The following is a 19,782-nucleotide window of genomic DNA, read 5'->3' as shown; positions in this document are numbered from 1 at the left end:
GTTTCCCCCATAACATCCCTCTTTCACCACTTCCCTCACATATTCTCCATCCTCCTCACCTCGTCCTTCACCCTCACTTCATTAGTTCTCTTCCTCTGTAACTCTCTCCCTCTCTTCTCTTCCTCTGTAACTCTCTCCCTCTCTTCTCTTCCTCTGTATCTCTCTCCCTCTCTTCTCTTCCTCTGTAACTCTCTCCCTCTTCTCTTCCTCTGTATCTCTCTCTTCTCATTCTCTGTAACTCTCTCCCTCTCTTCTCTCCTTCTGTAACTCTCTCCCTCTTCTCTCCGTCTGTATCTCTCTTCTCATTCTCTGTAACTCTCTCTCTCCCTCTCTTCTCTTCCTCTGTAACTCTCTCCCTCTCTTCTCTCCAGTCTACCTAGATGAGTAAAATCCCTCAAAGGGAACTAGGTATACAGTACAGGTCTAGTTTTCTATAACATACATCTTTATGACCCTTCAAGAAGTTATTTCCATGACATCTTATGGTTTCCACATTCTGGGGTGAATAATGTGGTTTCCTCATGTTTAACAAAGTAGGATATGATCTCTAACGCACCACACATCATTCTGCAGTACCATAATAAGACACATTCAGATACATCACTGTGGGACTTGTTTTCAGCAGTGTGTGAAGCCTCTCTCCCTGTCCTAGTCTCTGTCAAATCAAATTCAAAATCAAATCAAATATATTTATATAGCCCTTCTTACATCAGCTGATATCTCAAAGTGCTGTACAGAAACCCAGCCTAAAACCCCAAACAGCAAGCAATGCAGGTGTAGAAGCACGGTGGCTAGGAAAAACTCCCTAGAAAGGACAAAACCTAGGAAGAAACCTAGAGAGGAACCAGGCTATGAGGGGTGGCCAGTCCTCTTCTGGCTGTGCCGGGTGGAGATTATAACAGCACATGGCCAAGATGTTCAAATGTTCATAAATGACCAGCATGGTCAAATAATAATAATCATAGTTGTTGTCGAGGGTGCAACAGGTCAGCAACTCAAGAGTAAGTGTCAGTTGGCTTTTTCATAGCCGATCTTTGAGAGTATCTCTACCGCTCCTGCTGTCTCTAGAGTGTTGAACACAGCAGGTCTGGGACAGGTAGCACGTCCGGTGAACAGGTCAGGGTTCCAGTAGGTCTGGGACAGCAGGTCTGGGGCAGGTAGCACGTCCGGTGAACAGGTCAGGGTTCCATAACCGCAGGCAGAACAGTTGAAACTGGAGCAGCAGCACAGCCAGGTGGACTGGGGACAGCAAGGAGTCATCATGCCAGGTAGTCCTGAGGCATGGTCCTAGGGCTCAGGTCCTCCGAGAGAGAGAAAGAAAGAAAGAAAGAAAGAAAGAAAGAGAGAAAGAGAGAATTAGAGAGAGCATATTTAAATTCACACAGGACACCGGATAAGACAAGAGAAATACTCCAGATGTAACAGACTGACCCTAGCCCCCCGACACATAAACTATTGCAGCATCTGTGATGATGATGTGGTAATACATGTTGCTAGTGTTTCCTCTCTGACCCCAGCAGAGACACATGGGAATACTCAATGAATAGCACCAGGAAGTTAACAATAACTCTGTGATTGGTCAAATTGACAGGCCATCCCTTTCAGATTGTGTATTGAGTATTTCAGGAACAGGCCCAGTTAAAAAACTCCTGTTTCAGTGGGATGACAGCACTTAATGTGTAGATCTGATGTGTGTGTCCTGTCAGAGTGTGTCCTGACTCAGAATCATCAACATATTAAAGACTGTCACACACACACACACACACGCACACACGCACACATGCACACATGCACAGATACACATTGATGCTTCCCGGACACACATGCACGCTCATGAGTAGTGACAGACTCTTGGGCAGAGCGTGCTTGTTTTGGGTGTGTCAGTGTACATTGTAGTGAACAGTGCTGGGACAGAGATACAGAGAGAGAGAGATATACAGAGAGAGAGATATACACAGAGAGAGAGATACAGAGAGAGAGATACAGAGAGAGCGAGAGACAGAGAGAGAGAGACAGAGAGAGAGAGAGAGAGAAAGAGAGATACAGAGAGAGAGATATACAGAGAGAGAGAGAGAGAGAAAGAGAGATACAGAGAGAGCGAGATACAGAGAGAGACTGAGAGACAGAGGGAGAGAGATTCCCCTGGACATTTGCAAAACAAACTGTAGAAAATGAAAAGTAGGCAGCGAGACATGGTTAGATACAGGTTTATAGAGACTGAGATAGGGGGAGAGGGGGAGATACAGGTTTATAGAGACTGAGATAGGGGGAGAGAGGGGGAGATACAGGTTTATAGAGACTGAGATAGGGGGATAGAGGAGGAGATACAGGTTTATAGAGACTGAGATGGGGGAGAGATATAGGTTTATAGAGTCTGAGATAGGGGGAGAGAGGGGAGATACAGGTTTATAGAGACTGAGATAGGGTGAGAGAGGGTGAGATACAGGTTTATATAGACTGTGATGGGGAGATACAGGTTTATAGAGACTGAGATAGGGGGAGAGAGGGGAGATACAGGTTTATAGAGACTGAGATAGGGGGAGAGAGGGGGAGATACAGGTTTATAGAGACTGAGATAGGGGAAGAGAGGGGGAGATACAGGTTTATAGAGACTGAGATAGGGGGAGAGAGGGTGAGATACAGGTTTATAGAGACTGAGATAGGGGGATAGAGGAGGAGATACAGGTTTATAGAGACTGAGATAGAGGGAGAGATACAGGTTTATAGAGACTGAGATAGGGGGAGAGAGGGGAGATACAGGTTTATAGAGACTGAGATAGGGTGAGAGAGGGTGAGATACAGGTTTATAGAGACTGTGATGGGGGAGATACAGGTTTATAGAGACTGAGATAGGAGGAGAGGGTGAGATACAGGTTTATAGAGACTGAGATAGAGGGAGAGATACAGGTTTATAGAGACTGAGATAGGGGGAGATACAGGTTTATAGAGACTGAGATGGGGAGAGAGGGTGAGATACAGGTTTATAGAGACTGAGATAGGGTGAGATACAGGTTTATAGAGACTGAGATAGGGGGAGATACAGGTTTATAGAGACTGAGATAGGGGGAGATACAGGTTTATAGAGACTGAGATAGGGGGAGATACAGGTTTATAGAGACTGAGATAGGGGGAGATACAGGTTTATAGAGACTGAGATAGGGGGAGAGAGAGTGAGATACAGGTTTATAGAGACTGAGATAGGGGGAGAGAGGGGAAGATACAGGTTTATAGAGACTGAGATAGGGGGAAATACAGGTTTATAGAGACTGAGATAGGGGGAGAGAGGGGGAGATACAGGTTTATAGAGGGAAAGAGGGTGAGACATTTGGATAGCGGGTCATTTTGAGCCTGAGGCTATGTTGGAAAGTAGTAAACATCCAGAGACCTTGACAAACTCAAACTCAAACCCTCTATTCCAAGATGGCGTAGCAGTTCAGACGTCCTGTCGTGTCTCGTGTATATATATATTTACATATTTTTTTCTTCACTTATCTTTTACATTTTTTTTATTCAAATACTCAACCTCAAAGCACTCTCCTGCAACCCGCCTCACCAATTTAAAAAAAAAAGAAAGTATTATTTACCTCATCTGAATTCCACAACAGAAGCTAGCCAGAGGTTAGCCATTTTCACTGGCTAACGTTGAAGTTCAGCTAGCCACGGTTAGCCGTCCTCAGCTGTCCATTAGCTCGAAAAGCTATCGCCAGTTTTTGTACAGCGCGACTCAGACCAGAGCATATCGGACCTATTCTCTATCCTTTCCCCGATTTCTACCGCAGGCTCTGGACATTTACACCTGGATCTTGCAGCTAACTAGCTGCTACCTGAGTGACTATTGGCAACGTCGGTCACGGAATTAACACACATTATTACGGAGCTAACCAGCTAGCCAGCTGAAGAGTTCCGTCAGCCACTCGTGGGCTATTCCTGAGCTAGCCAGCTGAAGTGTCTCCTGGGCTACAACTCACCTATCCTGACCCGTTTTACTGCCGATGCGGAGCCCCATCGGGTCTTCACGACTGGACCACCGACGTTATCTGCCCGAGGGAGTTGTCCAACTGGCCCCTCCGTCGCGACGTAACCTGATCGCCCATCTGCGGCCGGCTAATCGTTAGCTGTCTTTTCGGCTGCGATCTGAATAGGTCTATCGGACACTTTTCTTGGGCCACTATAACTAACTATTTTGCCAACTTGGACAGGTCCCCCCTTCCACACGGAACCCCACTAACCCACAGACGGAAACGCACGAGGTGGCTAAAAACAGACCTCCCTCCCATCTTCCACCAGCTTGCTACCTATGGCCCGGCTAGCTGTCTGAATCTCACTGGACCCTCTGATCACTCGGCTAAGCATGCCTCTCCTTAATGTCAATATGCCTTGTCCATTGCTGTTCTGGTTAGTGTTTATTGGCTTATTTCACTGTAGAGCCTCTAGCCCTGCTCATTATACCTTATCCAACCTCTCAGTTCCTCCACCCACACATGCTATGACATCTTCTGGTTTCAATGATGTTTCTAGAGACAATATCTCTCTCATAATCACTAAATGCCTAGGTTTACCTCCTCTGTACTCACATCCCACCATACCTTTGTCTGTACATTATACCTTGAAGCTATTTTATCGCCCCCAGAAACCTGCTCCTTTTTCTCTCTATTCTGGACGTCACAGACGACCAATTCTTATAGCTTTTAGCCGTACCCTCATACTTATTCTTCTCTGCTCCTCTGGGGATGTAGAGGTGAATCAAGGCCCTGCAGTGCCTGGCTCCACTCCTACCCCCCAGGCGCTCTCTTTTGATGACTTCTGTAACCGTAATAGCCTTGTTTTCATGCATGTTAACATTAGAAGCCTCCTCCCTAAGTTTGTTTTATTCACTGCTTTAGCACACTCTGCCAACCCGGATGTCCTAGCTGTGTCTGAATCTTGGCTTAGGAAGTCCACCAAAAACTGTGAAATCTTCATCCCTAACTACAACGTTTTCAGACAAGATAGAACGACCAAAGGGGGCGGTGTTGCAATCTACTGCAGAGATAGCCTGCAGTGTTCTGTCCTGCTATCCAGGTCTGTACCCAAACAATTTGAACTTCTACTTTTAAAAATCCACCTCTCCAAAAACAAGTCTCTCACCGTTGCCGCCTGCTATAGACCCCCCTCGGCCCCTAGCTGTGCTCTGGACACCATATGTGAACTGATTGCCCCCCATCTATCTTCAGAGCTCGTGCTACAAGGCGACCTAAACTGGGACATGCTTAACACCCCAGCCATTCTACAATCCAAGCTTGATGCCCTCAATCTCACACAAATTATTAATGAACCCACCAGGTACAACCCCAAAGCCGCAAACACTGGCACCCTCATAGATATCATCCTAACCAATGTGCCCTCTAATTACACCTCTGCTGTTTTCAACCAAGATCTCAGCGATCACTGCCTCATTGCCTGCACCCGTAATGGGTCAGCGGTCAAACGACCTCCACTCATCACTGTCAAACGCTCCCTGAAACATTTCAACGAGCAAGCCTTTCTAATCGACCTGGCCCTGGTATCCTGGAAGGATATTGACCTCATCCCGTCAGTAGAGGATGCCTGGTTATTTTTTAAAAATGCCTTCCTCTCCATCTTAAATAAGCATGCCCCTTTCAAGAAATGTAGAACCAGGAACAGATATAGCCCTTGGTTCTCCCCAGACCTGACTGCCCTTAACCAACACAAAAATATCCTGTGGCGTTCTACATTAGCATCGAACTGCCCCCGCGATATGCAACTTTTTAGGGAAGTTAGAAACCAATACACACAGGCAGTTAGAAACACCAAGGCTAGCTTTTTCAAACAGAAATTTGCTTCGTGCAACTCCAACTCTAAAAAGTTCTGGGACATTGTAAAGTCCATGGAGAATAAGAACACCTCCTCCCAACTGCCCACTGCACTGAGGATAGGAAACTCTGTCACCACCAATAAGCCCACTATAATTGAGAATTTCAATAAGCATTTTGCTACGGCTGGCCATGCTTTCCACCTAACTACCCCTACTGCATTCAACAGCACTGCACCCCCCACAGCTACTCGCCCAAGCCTCCCCCATTTCTCCTTCTCCCAAATCCATTCAGCTGATGTTCTGAAAGAGCTGCAAAATCTGGACCCCTACAAATCAGCTGGGCTTGACAATCTGGACCCTTTCTTTCTAAAATTATCTGCCGAAATTATTGCAACCCCTATTACTAGCCTGTTCAACATCTCTTTCGTGTCGTCTGAGATTCCCATAGATTGGAAAGCAGCTGCTGTCATCCCCCTCTTCAAAGGAGGTGACACTCTTGACCCATATTGCTACAGACCTATATCCATCCTACCCTGCCTTTCTAAGGTCTTCGAAAGCCAAGTCAACAAACAGATTACCGACTATTTCGAATCCCACCGCATCCTCTCCGCTATGCAATCTGGTTTCAGAGCTGGTCATGGGTGCACCTCAGCCACGCTCAAGGTCCTAAACGACATCGTAACCGCCATCGATAAGAAACAATACTGTGCTGCCGTATTCATTGACCTGGCCAAAGCTTTTGACTCTGTTAATCACCACATCCTCATCGGCAGACTTAGTAGCCTTGGTTTCTCAAACGATTGTGTCGCCTGGTTCACCAACTACTTCTCTGACAGAGTTCAGTGTGTCAAATCGGAGGGCCTACTGTCTGGACCTCTGGCAGTCTCTATGGGGGTACCACAGGGTTCAATTCTTGGGCCAACTCTTTTCTCTGTATACATAAATGATGTCGCTCTTGCTGCTGGTGAATCTCTGATCCACCTCTACGCAGACGACACTATTCTGTATACTTCTGGCCCTTCTTTGGACACTGTGTTAACAACCCTCCAGATGAGCTTCAATGCCATTCAACTCTCCTTCCGTGGTCTCCAACTGCTCCTAAACACAAGTAAAACTAAATGCATGCTCTTCAACCGATCGCTGCCTGCACCTGCCCGCCCATCCAGCATAACTTCTCTGGACGGTTCTAACTTAGAATTTGTGGACAACTACAAATACCTAGGTGTCTGGTTAGACTGTAAACTCTCCTTCCAGACTCACATCAATCATCTCCAATCCAAAGTGAAATCTAGAATTGGCTTCCTATTTCGCAACAAAGCATCCTTCACTCATGCTGCCAAACATACCCTCGTAAAACTGACCATCCTACCAATCCTCGACTTCGGCGATGTCATTTACAAAATAGCCTCCAATACCCTACTCAACAAGCTGGATGCAGTCTATCACAGTGCCATCCGTTTTGTCACCAAAGCCCGATATACAACCCACCACTGCGACCTGTATGCTCTCGTTGGCTGGCCTTCACTTCATAATCGTCGCCAAACACATTGGCTCCAGGTCATCTACAAGACCCTGCTAGGTAAAGTCCCCCCTTATCTCCGCTCACTGGTCACCATAGCAGCACCCACCTGTAGCACGCGCTCCAGCAGGTATATCTCTCTGGTCACCCCTAAAGCCAACTCCTCCTTTGGTCGTCTCTCCTTCCAGTTCTCTGCTGCCAATGACTGGAACGAACTACAAAAATCTCTGAAACTGGAAACACTTATCTCCCTCACTAGCTTTAAGCACCAGCTGTCAGAGCAGCTCACAGATCACTGCACCTGTACATAGCCCATCTATAATTTAGCCCAAACTACTACCTCTTCCCCTACTGTATTTATTTATTTTATTTATTTTGCTCCTTTGCACCATATTATTTAGATTTGAACTTTGAACTTTCTTCAAACTACAAATCTACCATTCCAGTGTTTTTCTTGCTATACTTTATTTACTCTGCCACCATGGCATTTTTTTTGCCTTTACCTCCCTTATCTCACATCATTTGCTCACATTGTATATAGTCTTATTTTTTTCTACTGTATTATTGACTGTATGTTGTTTACTCCATGTGTAACTCTGTGTTGTTGTATGTTGTCGAACTGCTTTGCTTTATCTTGGCCAGGTCGCAATTGTAAATGAGAACTTGTTCTCAACTTGCCTACCTGGTTAAATAAAGGTGAAATAAATAAATAAATAAACAAACACACTACACACTACACACTATACACTATACACTATACACTACACACTACACACTACACACTAAATAAATAAATAAATAAACAAACACACTACACACTACACACTATACACTATACACTACACACTACACACTATACACTACACACTACACACTATACACACTATACACTATACACTACACACTATACACTACACACTATACACTATACACTATACACTATACACTACACACTATACACTACACACTATACACTATACACTATACACTATACACTATACATTATACACACTATACACTACACACTATACACCATACACTATACACACTATACACTATACACTACACACTATACGCTATACACTACACACTATACACTACACACTATACACTATACACTACACACTATACACTACACACTATACACTATACACTACACACTATACACTACACACTATACACTACACACTATACACTATACACTACACACTATACACTACACACTATACACTATACACTACACACTATACACTATACACACTATACACTACACACTATACACTATACACTATACACTATACACACTACACACTATACACTACACACTATACACTACACACTACACACTACACACTACACACTATACACTATACACTATACACTATACACTACACACTACACACTATACACTACACACTATACACTACACACTATACACTATACACTATACACTATACACTACACACTATACACTATACACTATACACTATACACTACACACTATACACACTATACACTATAGACTATACACTATACACTACACACTATACACACTATACACTATAGACTATACACTATACACTATACACACTATACACTATACACTATACACACTATACACTACACACTATACACACTATACACTATACACTATACACACTATACACTATACACTATACACACTATACACTATACACTACACACTATACACTACACACTATACACTACACCTATACACACTATACACTATACACACTATACACTACACCTATACACACTATACACTATACACTACACACTATACACTACACACTATACACTATACACTACACCTATACACACTATACACTATACACTATACACTACACACTATACACACTATACACTATACACTACACCTATACACACTATACACTACACCTATACACACTATACACTACACACTATACACTACACACTACACACTATACATGTGTGCTTCTCCATCAACGCTCCACCCTGCCGCAGCATCCCCACCTCCCTCCCTCTGCTCTAAGAGGAGAACCGGCTGTTTGAGCGGGTTCTCCATCACGCGTGTTGCCGCCGCTCACATTGGACAAGACACGACCTATTTCATCCTGCTAATCCCCAGTGTGTGAAACATGACCCTCCACACGCGTACACTCACACCATCACAGTGCCCCCACGCTACTACTGAACACCATTTGAGAACTGAGGAAGGAGAGAAAGTGAGAGAGATTGAAATAGAGGTGGGTAGGACATACAGAGACTAGAGAAAGAGGGTAGCAGCGTTTGTCTGTTGGCTGTAACCTGACAAAGGAAACCACTTTACAGAGACAGACTTATTTTAAGAACACATGCTGCTGTTATTACATCTACACAGGGTGTTTGTTTTTCTGTGTGTGATGTTGTGTATCGTGTCAGGGTGTGTGTGCGAGTGTGCGTGCGTGTGTGTGTGTTTGTGTGTGTGTCTGCACCAGGCCAGAGTAAGCTGCGTCGTGTGGTTTACTCCCTGTGACAGAAAACAGACATCCAGTGGTCATGGCTATGGTCTCACCACCACACATTACATCTCCACCTTCAGCTCTGGTGGTCTGAGACAGAGAGAGACGGGCACCGAGGGAGACAGGCACAGAGAGAGACAGGCACAGAGAGAGACAGGCACAGAGAGAGACAGGCACCGAGAGAGACAGGCACCGAGAGAGACAGGCACCGAGAGAGACAGGCACAGAGAGAGACAGGCACAGAGAGAGACAGGCACCGAGAGAGACAGGCACCGAGAGAGACAGGCACCGAGAGAGACAGGCACAGAGAGAGACAGGCACCGAGAGAGACAGGCACAGAGAGAGACAGGCACCGAGAGAGACAGGCACAGAGAGAGACAGGCACAGAAAGACCCTAAACAGAGAGTACACAGTGGCAGAATACCTGACCACTGTGACTGACCCAAAATTAAGGAAAGCTTTGACTATGTACAAACTCAGTGAGAATAACCTTGCTATTGAGAAAGGCCGTCGTAGGCAGACCTGGCTCTCAAGAGAAGATAGGCCATGTGCCAACAAAATGAGGTAGAAACTGAACTGCACTTCCTAACCTCCTGCCAAATGTATGACCATATTAGAGACACATATTTCCCTCAGATTACACAGACCCACAAAGAATTCGAAAACAAACCTGATTTTGATAAACTCCCATATCTACTAAGTGAAATACCACAGTGTGCAATCACAGCAACAATATTTGTGACCTGTTGCCACAAGAAAAGGTCAACCAGTGAAGAACAAACACCATTGTAAATATAACCCATATTTATGCTTATTTGTTTTCCCTTTTGTACTTTAACCATTTCTACATTGTTACAAGACTGTACAGTCGTGGCCAAAAGTTTTGAGAATGACACAAATATACATTTTCACAAAGTCTGCTGCCTCAGTTTGTATGATGGCAATTTGCATATACTCCAGAATGTTATGAAGAGTGATCAGATGAATTGCAATTAATTGTAAAGTCCCTCTTTGCCATGCAAGTTAACTGAATCCCCAAAAAAACATTTCCACAGCATTTCAGCCCTGCCACAAAAGGACCAGCTGACATCATGTCAGTGATTCTCTCGTTAACACAGGTGTGAGTGTTGACGAGGACAAGGCTGGATATCTCTCTGTCATGCTGATTGAGTTTGAATAACAGACTGGAAGCTTCAAAAGGAGGGTGGTGCTTGGAATCATTGTTCTTCCTCTGTCAATCATGGTTACCTACAAGGAAACACGTGCCGTCATCATTGCTTTGCACAAAAAGGGCTTCACAGGCAAGGATATTGCTGCCAGTAAGATTGCACCTAAACCATTTATCGGATCATCAAGAACTTCAAGGAGAGCGGTTCAATTGTTGTGAAGAAGGCTTCAGGGCGCCCAAGAAAGTCCAGCAAGCGCCAGGACCGTCTCCTAAAGTTGATTCAGCTGCGGGATCGGGGCACCACCAGTACAGAGCTTGCTCAGGAATGGCAGCAGGCAGGTGTGAGTGCATCTGCACGCACAGTGAGGCGAAAACTTTTGGAGGATGGCCTGGTGTGAAGAAGGGCAGCAAAGAAGCCACTTCTCTCCAGGAAAAACATCAGGGACAGACTGATATTCTGCAAAAGGTACAGGGATTGGACTGCTGAGGACTGGGGTAATGTCATTTTCTCTGATGAATCCCCTTTCCGATTGTTTGGGGCATCTGGAAAAAAGCTTGTCTGGAGAAGACAAGGTGAGCACTACCATCAGTCCTGTGTCATGCCAACAGTAAAGCATCCTGAGACCATTCATGTGTGAGGTTGCTTCTCAGCCAAGGGAGTGGGCTCACTCACAATTTTGCCTAAGAACACAGCCATGAATAAAGAATGGTACCAACACATCCTCTGACAGCAACTTCTCCCAACCATCCAGGAACAGTTTGGTGATGAACAATGCCTTTTCCAGCATGATGGAGCACCTTGCCATAAGGAAAAAGTGATAACTAAGTGGCTCGGGGAACAAAACATTGATATTTTGGGTCCATGGCCAAGAAACTCCCCAGACCTTAATCCCTTTGAGAACTTGTGGTCAATCCTCAAGAGGAGGGTGGACAAACAAAAACCCACAAATTCTGACAAACTCCAAGCATTGATTATGCAAGAATGGGCTGCCATCAGTCAGGATGTGGCCCAGAAGTTAATTGACAGCATGCCAGGGCGGATTGCAGAGGTCTTGAAAAAGAAGGGTCAACACTGCAAATATTGACTCTTTGCGTCAACTTCATGTAATTGTCAATAAAAGCCTTTGACACTTATGAAATGCTTGTAATTATACTTCAGTATTCCATAGTAACATCTGACAAAAATATTTGTAAAGACACTGAAGCAGCAAACTTTGTGGAAATTAATATTTGTGTCATTCTCAAAACTTTTGGCCACGACTGTATATATACATAATATGACATTTGTAATGTGTCAGAGTGTTGCTAGGAGTGGTGGTAGGAGTCAGGCGCAGAGAGCAGAGGTGCAGAACTTTGTGTTTATTTTGAACAAAAAACCAACACGATAAACGCCAACACAAACGGCGTGGGAAAAATTGCCAAGTGCCCAAAACAGGTGCACAGCATGCAATTAATAATAAGTAATAAATCGCCAGCACATCCAACGACAAAATACAACCTGACGCTAAAATAATCCCGCACAACACTGGGCGGGCTAACCAGGCTTAAATAACCAAAATCAAAAGACCAAATGAGGAACAGGTGCAAACAATAAGACATACCAAACGAAAAGGAAAAAAGGATCAGCGGCGGCTAGTAGGTCGGTGACGACGACCGCCGAGCGCCGCCCGAGCAGGCAGGGGAGCCACCTTCGGTGGGATTCGTGACATAATGTCTTTATTCTTTTGGAACTTCTGTGAGTGTAATGTTTACTGTTCATTTTTATTGTTTATTTCACTTTTGTATATGTTCTACCTCACTTGCTTTGGCAATGTTAACATGTTTCCCATTCCAATAAAGCCCCTTGAATTGAATTGAATTGAGAGAGAGGCACAGAGAGAGAGAGGCAGAGAGAGAAATGCAGAGAGAGAGAGAAAGAGAGAGAGGCACAGAGAGCGATGAGAGAAGGAGATAGGCAGAAGTAAAACCTCAAAAGAGGCACTGCCAGTATCAGACAGGAAGCAGCTCGCAGGAGAGAAAGGAAATGACATCAGAAGTGGCCACAGTCAGTCTGCCACTCATAGTAGCATGTGAGAGTTTGAGCTGAGTTAGATGATCAGGTGATGTATGAGTCTGAACAGTTCCTCAGAGTCTGAACAATAGAACTGTCTAGAACATTAGAAATACTGCCAGAAAGATATAGGAAAAACAGCTGTGTGTTGATATCAGCACAAAGTTTCAATGGAGATGGAAGGAAATCAGGGAGGAGAGAGGAGGAAGATGTATGGTAAGGAAATGTGTGTGTGGTATGTGCATGCTTGCATCACTTATACATGTGTGCATACCTGAGTATGTGAGTGTCTGTTGATGTGTATATGTGTGGGTGTGTTGATGTGTTGATGTGTATATGTGTGGGTGTGTGGGTGTGTATATGTGTTGATGTGAATATGTGTGGGTGTGTTGATGTGTATATGTGTGGGTGTGTATGTGTGTATATGTGTGTGTGTATATGTGTTGATGTGTATATGTGTGGGTGTGTATATGTGTGGGTGTGTATATGTGTGGGTGTGTATATGTGTTGATGTGAATATGTGTGGGTGTGTTGATGTGTATATGTGTGGGTGTGTATATGTGTTGATGTGAATATGTGTGGGTGTGTATGTGTTGATGTGAATATGTGTGGGTGTGTATATGTGTATATGTGTGGGTGTGTATGTGTGTTGATGTGAATATGTGTGGGTGTGTATATGTGTATATGTGTGGGTGTGTATGTGTGTTGATGTGAATATGTGTGGGTGTGTATATGTGTTGATGTGAATATGTGTGGGTGTGTTGATGTGTATATGTGTGGGTGTCTATATGTGTTGATGTGAAAATGTGTGGGTGTGTTGATGTGTATATGTGTGGGTGTGTTGATGTGTTGATGTGAATATGTGTGGGTGTGTTGATGTGTATATGTGTGGGTGTGTATGTGTGTTGATGTGTGTATGTGTTGATGTGTATATGTGTTGATGTGTATATGTGTGGGTGTGTATATGTGTTGATGTGAATATGTGTGCGTGTGTTGATGTGTATATGTGTGGGTGTGTATGTGTGTTGATGTGTATATGTGTGGGTGTGTATGTGTGTTGATGTGAATATGTGTGGGTGTGTTGATGTGTATATGTGTGGGTGTGTAGGTGTGTTGATGTGAAAATGTGTGGGTGTGTTGATGTGTACATGTGTGGGTGTGTATATGTGTTGATGTGAAAATGTGTGGGTGTGTTGATGTGTATATGTGTGGGTGTGTATGTATGTTGACGTGTATATGTGTGGGTGTGTATGTGTGTTGATGTGAAAATGTGTGGGTGTGTTGATGTGTATATGTGTGGGTGTGTTGATGTGTATATGTGTGGGTATGTATATGTGTTGATGTGAATATGTGTGGGTGTGTTGATGTGTATATGTGTGGGTATGTTGATGTAAATATGTGTGGGTATGTATATGTGTTGATGTGAATATGTGTGGGTGTGTTGATGTGTATATGTGTGGGTGTGTTGATGTGTATATGTGTGGGTATGTATATGTGTTGATGTGAATATGTGTGGGTGTGTTGATGTGTATATGTGTGGGTGTGTTGATGTGTATATGTGTGGGTATGTATATGTGTTGATGTGAATATGTGTGGGTGTGTTGATGTGTATATGTGTGGGTGTGTATGTGTGTTGATGTGTATATGTGTGGGTGTGTATGTGTGTTGATGTGTATATGTGTGGGTGTGTATGTGTGTTGATGTGTATATGTGTGGGTGTGTTGATGTGTATATGTGTGGGTGTGTATATGTGTTGATGTGAAAATGTGTGGATGTGTTGATGTGTATATGTGTGGGTGTGTATATGTGTTGATGTGAATATGTGTGGGTGTGTTGATGCGTATATGTGTGGGTGTGTATGTGTGTTGATGTGTATATGTGTGGGTGTGTATGTGTGTTGATGTGTATATGTGTGGGTGTGTATATGTGTTGATGTGAATATGTGTGGGTGTGTTGATGTGTATATGTGTGGGTGTGTATATGTGTTGATGTGAATATGTGTGGGTGTGTTGATGTGTATATGTGTGGGTGTGTATGTGTGTTGATGTGAAAATGTGTGGGTGTGTTGATGTGAATATGTGTGGGTGTGTATATGTGTTGATGTGAATATGTGTGGGTGTGTATATGTGTATATGTGTGGGTGTGTATGTGTGTTGATGTGAATATGTGTGGGTGTGTATATGTGTATATGTGTGGGTGTGTATGTGTGTTGATGTGAATATGTGTGGGTGTGTATATGTGTTGATGTGAATATGTGTGGGTGTGTTGATGTGTATATGTGTGGGTGTCTATATGTGTTGATGTGAAAATGTGTGGGTGTGTTGATGTGTATATGTGTGGGTGTGTTGATGTGTTGATGTGAATATGTGTGGGTGTGTTGATGTGTATATGTGTGTTGATGTGTATATGTGTTGATGTGTATATGTGTTGATGTGTATATGTGTGGGTGTGTATATGTATTGATGTGAATATGTGTGGGTGTGTTGATGTGTATATGTGTGGGTGTGTATGTGTGTTGATGTGTATATGTGTGGGTGTGTATGTGTGTTGATGTGAATATGTGTGGGTGTGTTGATGTGTATATGTGTGGGTGTGTAGGTGTGTTGATGTGAAAATGTGTGGGTGTGTTGATGTGTACATGTGTGGGTGTGTATATGTGTTGATGTGAAAATGTGTGGGTGTGTTGATGTGTATATGTGTGGGTGTGTATGTATGTTGACGTGTATATGTGTGGGTGTGTATGTGTGTTGATGTGAAAATGTGTGGGTGTGTTGATGTGTATATGTGTGGGTGTGTTGATGTGTATATGTGTGGGTATGTATATGTGTTGATGTGAATATGTGTGGGTGTGTTGATGTGTATATGTGTGGGTATGTTGATGTGTATATGTGTGGGTATGTATATGTGTTGATGTAAATATGTGTGGGTATGTATATGTGTTGATGTGAATATGTGTGGGTGTGTTGATGTGTATATGTGTGGGTATGTATATGTGTTGATGTGAATATGTGTGGGTGTGTTGATGTGTATATGTGTGGGTGTGTTGATGTGTATATGTGTGGGTATGTATATGTGTTGATGTGAATATGTGTGGGTGTGTTGATGTGTATATGTGTGGGTGTGTATGTGTGTTGATGTGTATATGTGTGGGTGTGTATGTGTGTTGATGTGTATATGTGTGGGTGTGTATGTGTGTTGATGTGTATATGTGTGGGTGTGTTGATGTGTACATGTGTGGGTGTGTATATGTGTTGATGTGAAAATGTGTGGGTGTGTTGATGTGTATATGTGTGGGTGTGTATGTATGTTGACGTGTATATGTGTGGGTGTGTATGTGTGTTGATGTGAAAATGTGTGGGTGTGTTGATGTGTATATGTGTGGGTGTGTTGATGTGTATATGTGTGGGTATGTATATGTGTTGATGTGAATATGTGTGGGTGTGTTGATGTGTATATGTGTGGGTATGTTGATGTGTATATGTGTGGGTATGTATATGTGTTGATGTAAATATGTGTGGGTATGTATATGTGTTGATGTGAATATGTGTGGGTGTGTTGATGTGTATATGTGTGGGTATGTATATGTGTTGATGTGAATATGTGTGGGTGTGTTGATGTGTATATGTGTGGGTGTGTTGATGTGTATATGTGTGGGTATGTATATGTGTTGATGTGAATATGTGTGGGTGTGTTGATGTGTATATGTGTGGGTGTGTATGTGTGTTGATGTGTATATGTGTGGGTGTGTATGTGTGTTGATGTGTATATGTGTGGGTGTGTATGTGTGTTGATGTGTATATGTGTGGGTGTGTTGATGTGTATATGTGTGGGTGTGTATATGTGTTGATGTGAAAATGTGTGGATGTGTTGATGTGTATATGTGTGGGTGTGTATATGTGTTGATGTGAATATGTGTGGGTGTGTTGATGCGTATATGTGTGGGTGTGTATGTGTGTTGATGTGTATATGTGTGGGTGTGTATGTGTGTTGATGTGTATATGTGTGGGTGTGTATATGTGTTGATGTGAATATGTGTGGGTGTGTTGATGTGTATATGTGTGGGTGTGTATATGTGTTGATGTGAATATGTGTGGGTGTGTTGATGTGTATATGTGTGGGTGTGTATGTGTGTTGATGTGAAAATGTGTGGGTGTGTTGATGTGAATATGTGTGGGTGTGTATATGTGTTGATGTGAATATGTGTGGGTGTGTATATGTGTTGATGTGTATATGTGTGGGTATGTATATGTGTTGATGTGAATATGTGTGGGTGTGTTGATGTGTATATGTGTGGGTGTGTTGATGTGTATATGTGTGGGTATGTATATGTGTTGATGTGAATATGTGTGGGTGTGTTGATGTGTATATGTGTGGGTGTGTATGTGTGTTGATGTGTATATGTGTGGGTGTGTATGTGTGTTGATGTGTATATGTGTGGGTGTGTATGTGTGTTGATGTGTATATGTGTGGGTGTGTTGATGTGTATATGTGTGGGTGTGTATATGTGTTGATGTGAAAATGTGTGGATGTGTTGATGTGTATATGTGTGGGTGTGTATATGTGTTTATGTGAATATGTGTGGGTGTGTTGATGCGTATATGTGTGGGTGTGTATGTGTGTTGATGTGTATATGTGTGGGTGTGTATGTGTGTTGATGTGTATATGTGTGGGTGTGTATATGTGTTGATGTGAATATGTGTGGGTGTGTTGATGTGTATATGTGTGGGTGTGTATATGTGTTGATGTGAATATGTGTGGGTGTGTTGATGTGTATATGTGTGGGTGTGTATGTGTGTTGATGTGAAAATGTGTGGGTGTGTTGATGTGAATATGTGTGGGTGTGTATATGTGTTGATGTGAATATGTGTGGGTGTGTATATGTGTTGATGTGTATATGTGTGGGTGTGGATATGTGTTGATGTGAATATGTGTGGGTGTGTTGATGTGTATATGTGTGGGTGTGTATATGTGTTGATGTGTATATGTGTCGGTGTGGATATGTGTTGATGTGAATATGTGTGGGTGTGTTGATGTGTATATGTGTGGGTGTGTATGTGTGTTGATCTGAATATGTGTGGGTGTGTATGCGTGTTGATGTGAATATGTGTGGGTGTGTATATGTGTTGATGTGAATATGTGTGGGTGTGTATATGTGTTGATGTGAATATGTGTGGGTGTGTATATGTGTTGATGTGAATATGTGTGGGTGTGTATATGTGTTGATGTGAATATGTGTGGGTGTGAATATGTGTTGATGTGAATATGTGTGGGTGTGTATATGTGTTGATGTGAATATGTGTGGGTGTGAATTCTTACAGGTCATTGGTACAGTGTTTTAATGATGAGTTTCAGCTCTGTTCCCAAACCCACTGAAAACAATGGGCCCTATTCATGCAGATGGGCAGAGGAAAACACTGTGTCTAAATGCAGGGTTTTAAGGTATTTTTATCTCTGCTGTCTAATTGTCAGCTCATAAACCTTTTATAACCCTGGTGTTTTCAGAGAAAAATACACACAGACACACACACACACACACACACACACTCATACTGGGATCAAGAGGGATGGGCTGGGGAGAAGAGAGGAGGAATAGAGTCTATGAAGACGCGGTTCCAGACCCCTAGGCACACACTCATCCCTCCTTTTCCCTGGGGGATGGGGAAACAGCAGGCAGGGAGAGGGATGAGAGGAGGACTGTACAGAAAATAGAGAATAGAGAGATGACAGAAGCAGTGTGTTGCGATGGGGGACATGGAGAGGATGAGAGGAGAGTGGTTGGTGGTGGAGTGGTACAATGGGGAGGTGACGGGGAGGTGTTTTGAGAGACGGAGAGGGGAATGAGAGGAGAAGTGTGCAGAGGGATGTCAGAATCATTTATCTCTGTCCCTCTAGTTTTCTCTCTCTCTCTCTCTGTTTCTCTCATTCCCCTCTCTCTCTCTCGCTCTCTCTCCCTCCCCCTACCTCTCTCTCTCGCTCTCCCTCCCTCCCCTCTCTCTCTCTCTTTCTCTCATTCCCCTCTCACTCTCTGTCTCTCCCTCCCCCTCTCTCTCTGTCTCTCTCTCTTTCTCTCTCTCAGTAGAGATAGCAGGAGGGTGGGCTAGCTGAGTGACAGTGACAAGGAAGCGGCTGCTACTGAGAGGAAGAACAGATGTGTGTGTTTCTGTGTGTGTCTGTGTGTGTTTATGTGTGTGTGTCTGTGTGTGTGTCTGTGTGTTTCTGTGTGTGTTTCTGTGTGTGTTTCTGTGTGTGTCTGTGTGTTTCTGTGTGTGTTTCTGTGTGTGTGTCTGTGTGTTTCTGTGTGTGTGTCTGTGTGTGTCTGTCTGTGTGTGTGTGTGTGTGTGTGTGTGTGTGTGTGTGTGTGTGTGTGTGTGTGTGTGTGTGTGTGTGTGTGTGTGTGTGTGTGTGTGTGTGTGTGTGTGTAATTAGAATGCCCCCAGAGACCTCTTGGCAGTGCCACACTTGGAAGAGCGTCATCCCACTGCCCTCTTTTTCCACCCCAGCTAAGAGAGAGATGGAGAGGGAGGAAAGAGGAGAGAGGAAATGAGGAGTGAGATAGAGGGGGGAGAAAGAAAGGGTGGGAGACTTACTTTATATGACTGAGATGACTAGAGTGTAGTGTGTTGAGTGTAGTGACAGAGTTAGTGCAATTGGTTGTATAGTGTTAGCAGACTGTGTAGTTCAGTTTGTTTGATGAACACACGTCTATTTTGCAGTGTGTGTGTGTGT

At 43.6% G+C, this 19,782-nt stretch overlaps 1 protein-coding gene across 2 annotated transcripts in view; it reads left to right on the top strand.

Moving 5' to 3' along the window:
- Positions 1-19,782, top strand: part of gse1b (Gse1 coiled-coil protein b) — a 205,124-nt gene that overhangs the window by 6,994 nt on the left and 178,348 nt on the right. Inside the window, exon 1 of one of the 2 annotated variants that reach the window (XM_029721299.1) lies at positions 12,881-13,272. The exons of the other annotated variant lie outside the window; for it this stretch is intronic. Within the exon in view, the coding sequence (XP_029577159.1) occupies positions 13,227-13,272 (46 nt within the window). The 5' untranslated portion in view covers positions 12,881-13,226. Of the gene's footprint in view, positions 1-12,880; positions 13,273-19,782 lie in introns of those variants that run through there. 2 annotated transcript variants of the gene reach the window in all.

This window comes from Salmo trutta, chromosome 29 (assembly GCF_901001165.1).
Source record: "Salmo trutta chromosome 29, fSalTru1.1, whole genome shotgun sequence".
Lineage (NCBI taxonomy): Eukaryota > Metazoa > Chordata > Actinopteri > Salmoniformes > Salmonidae > Salmo > Salmo trutta.
The sequence above is the reverse complement of the archived record's forward strand: the minus strand, read 5'-3'. Positions and strand labels throughout refer to the sequence as shown.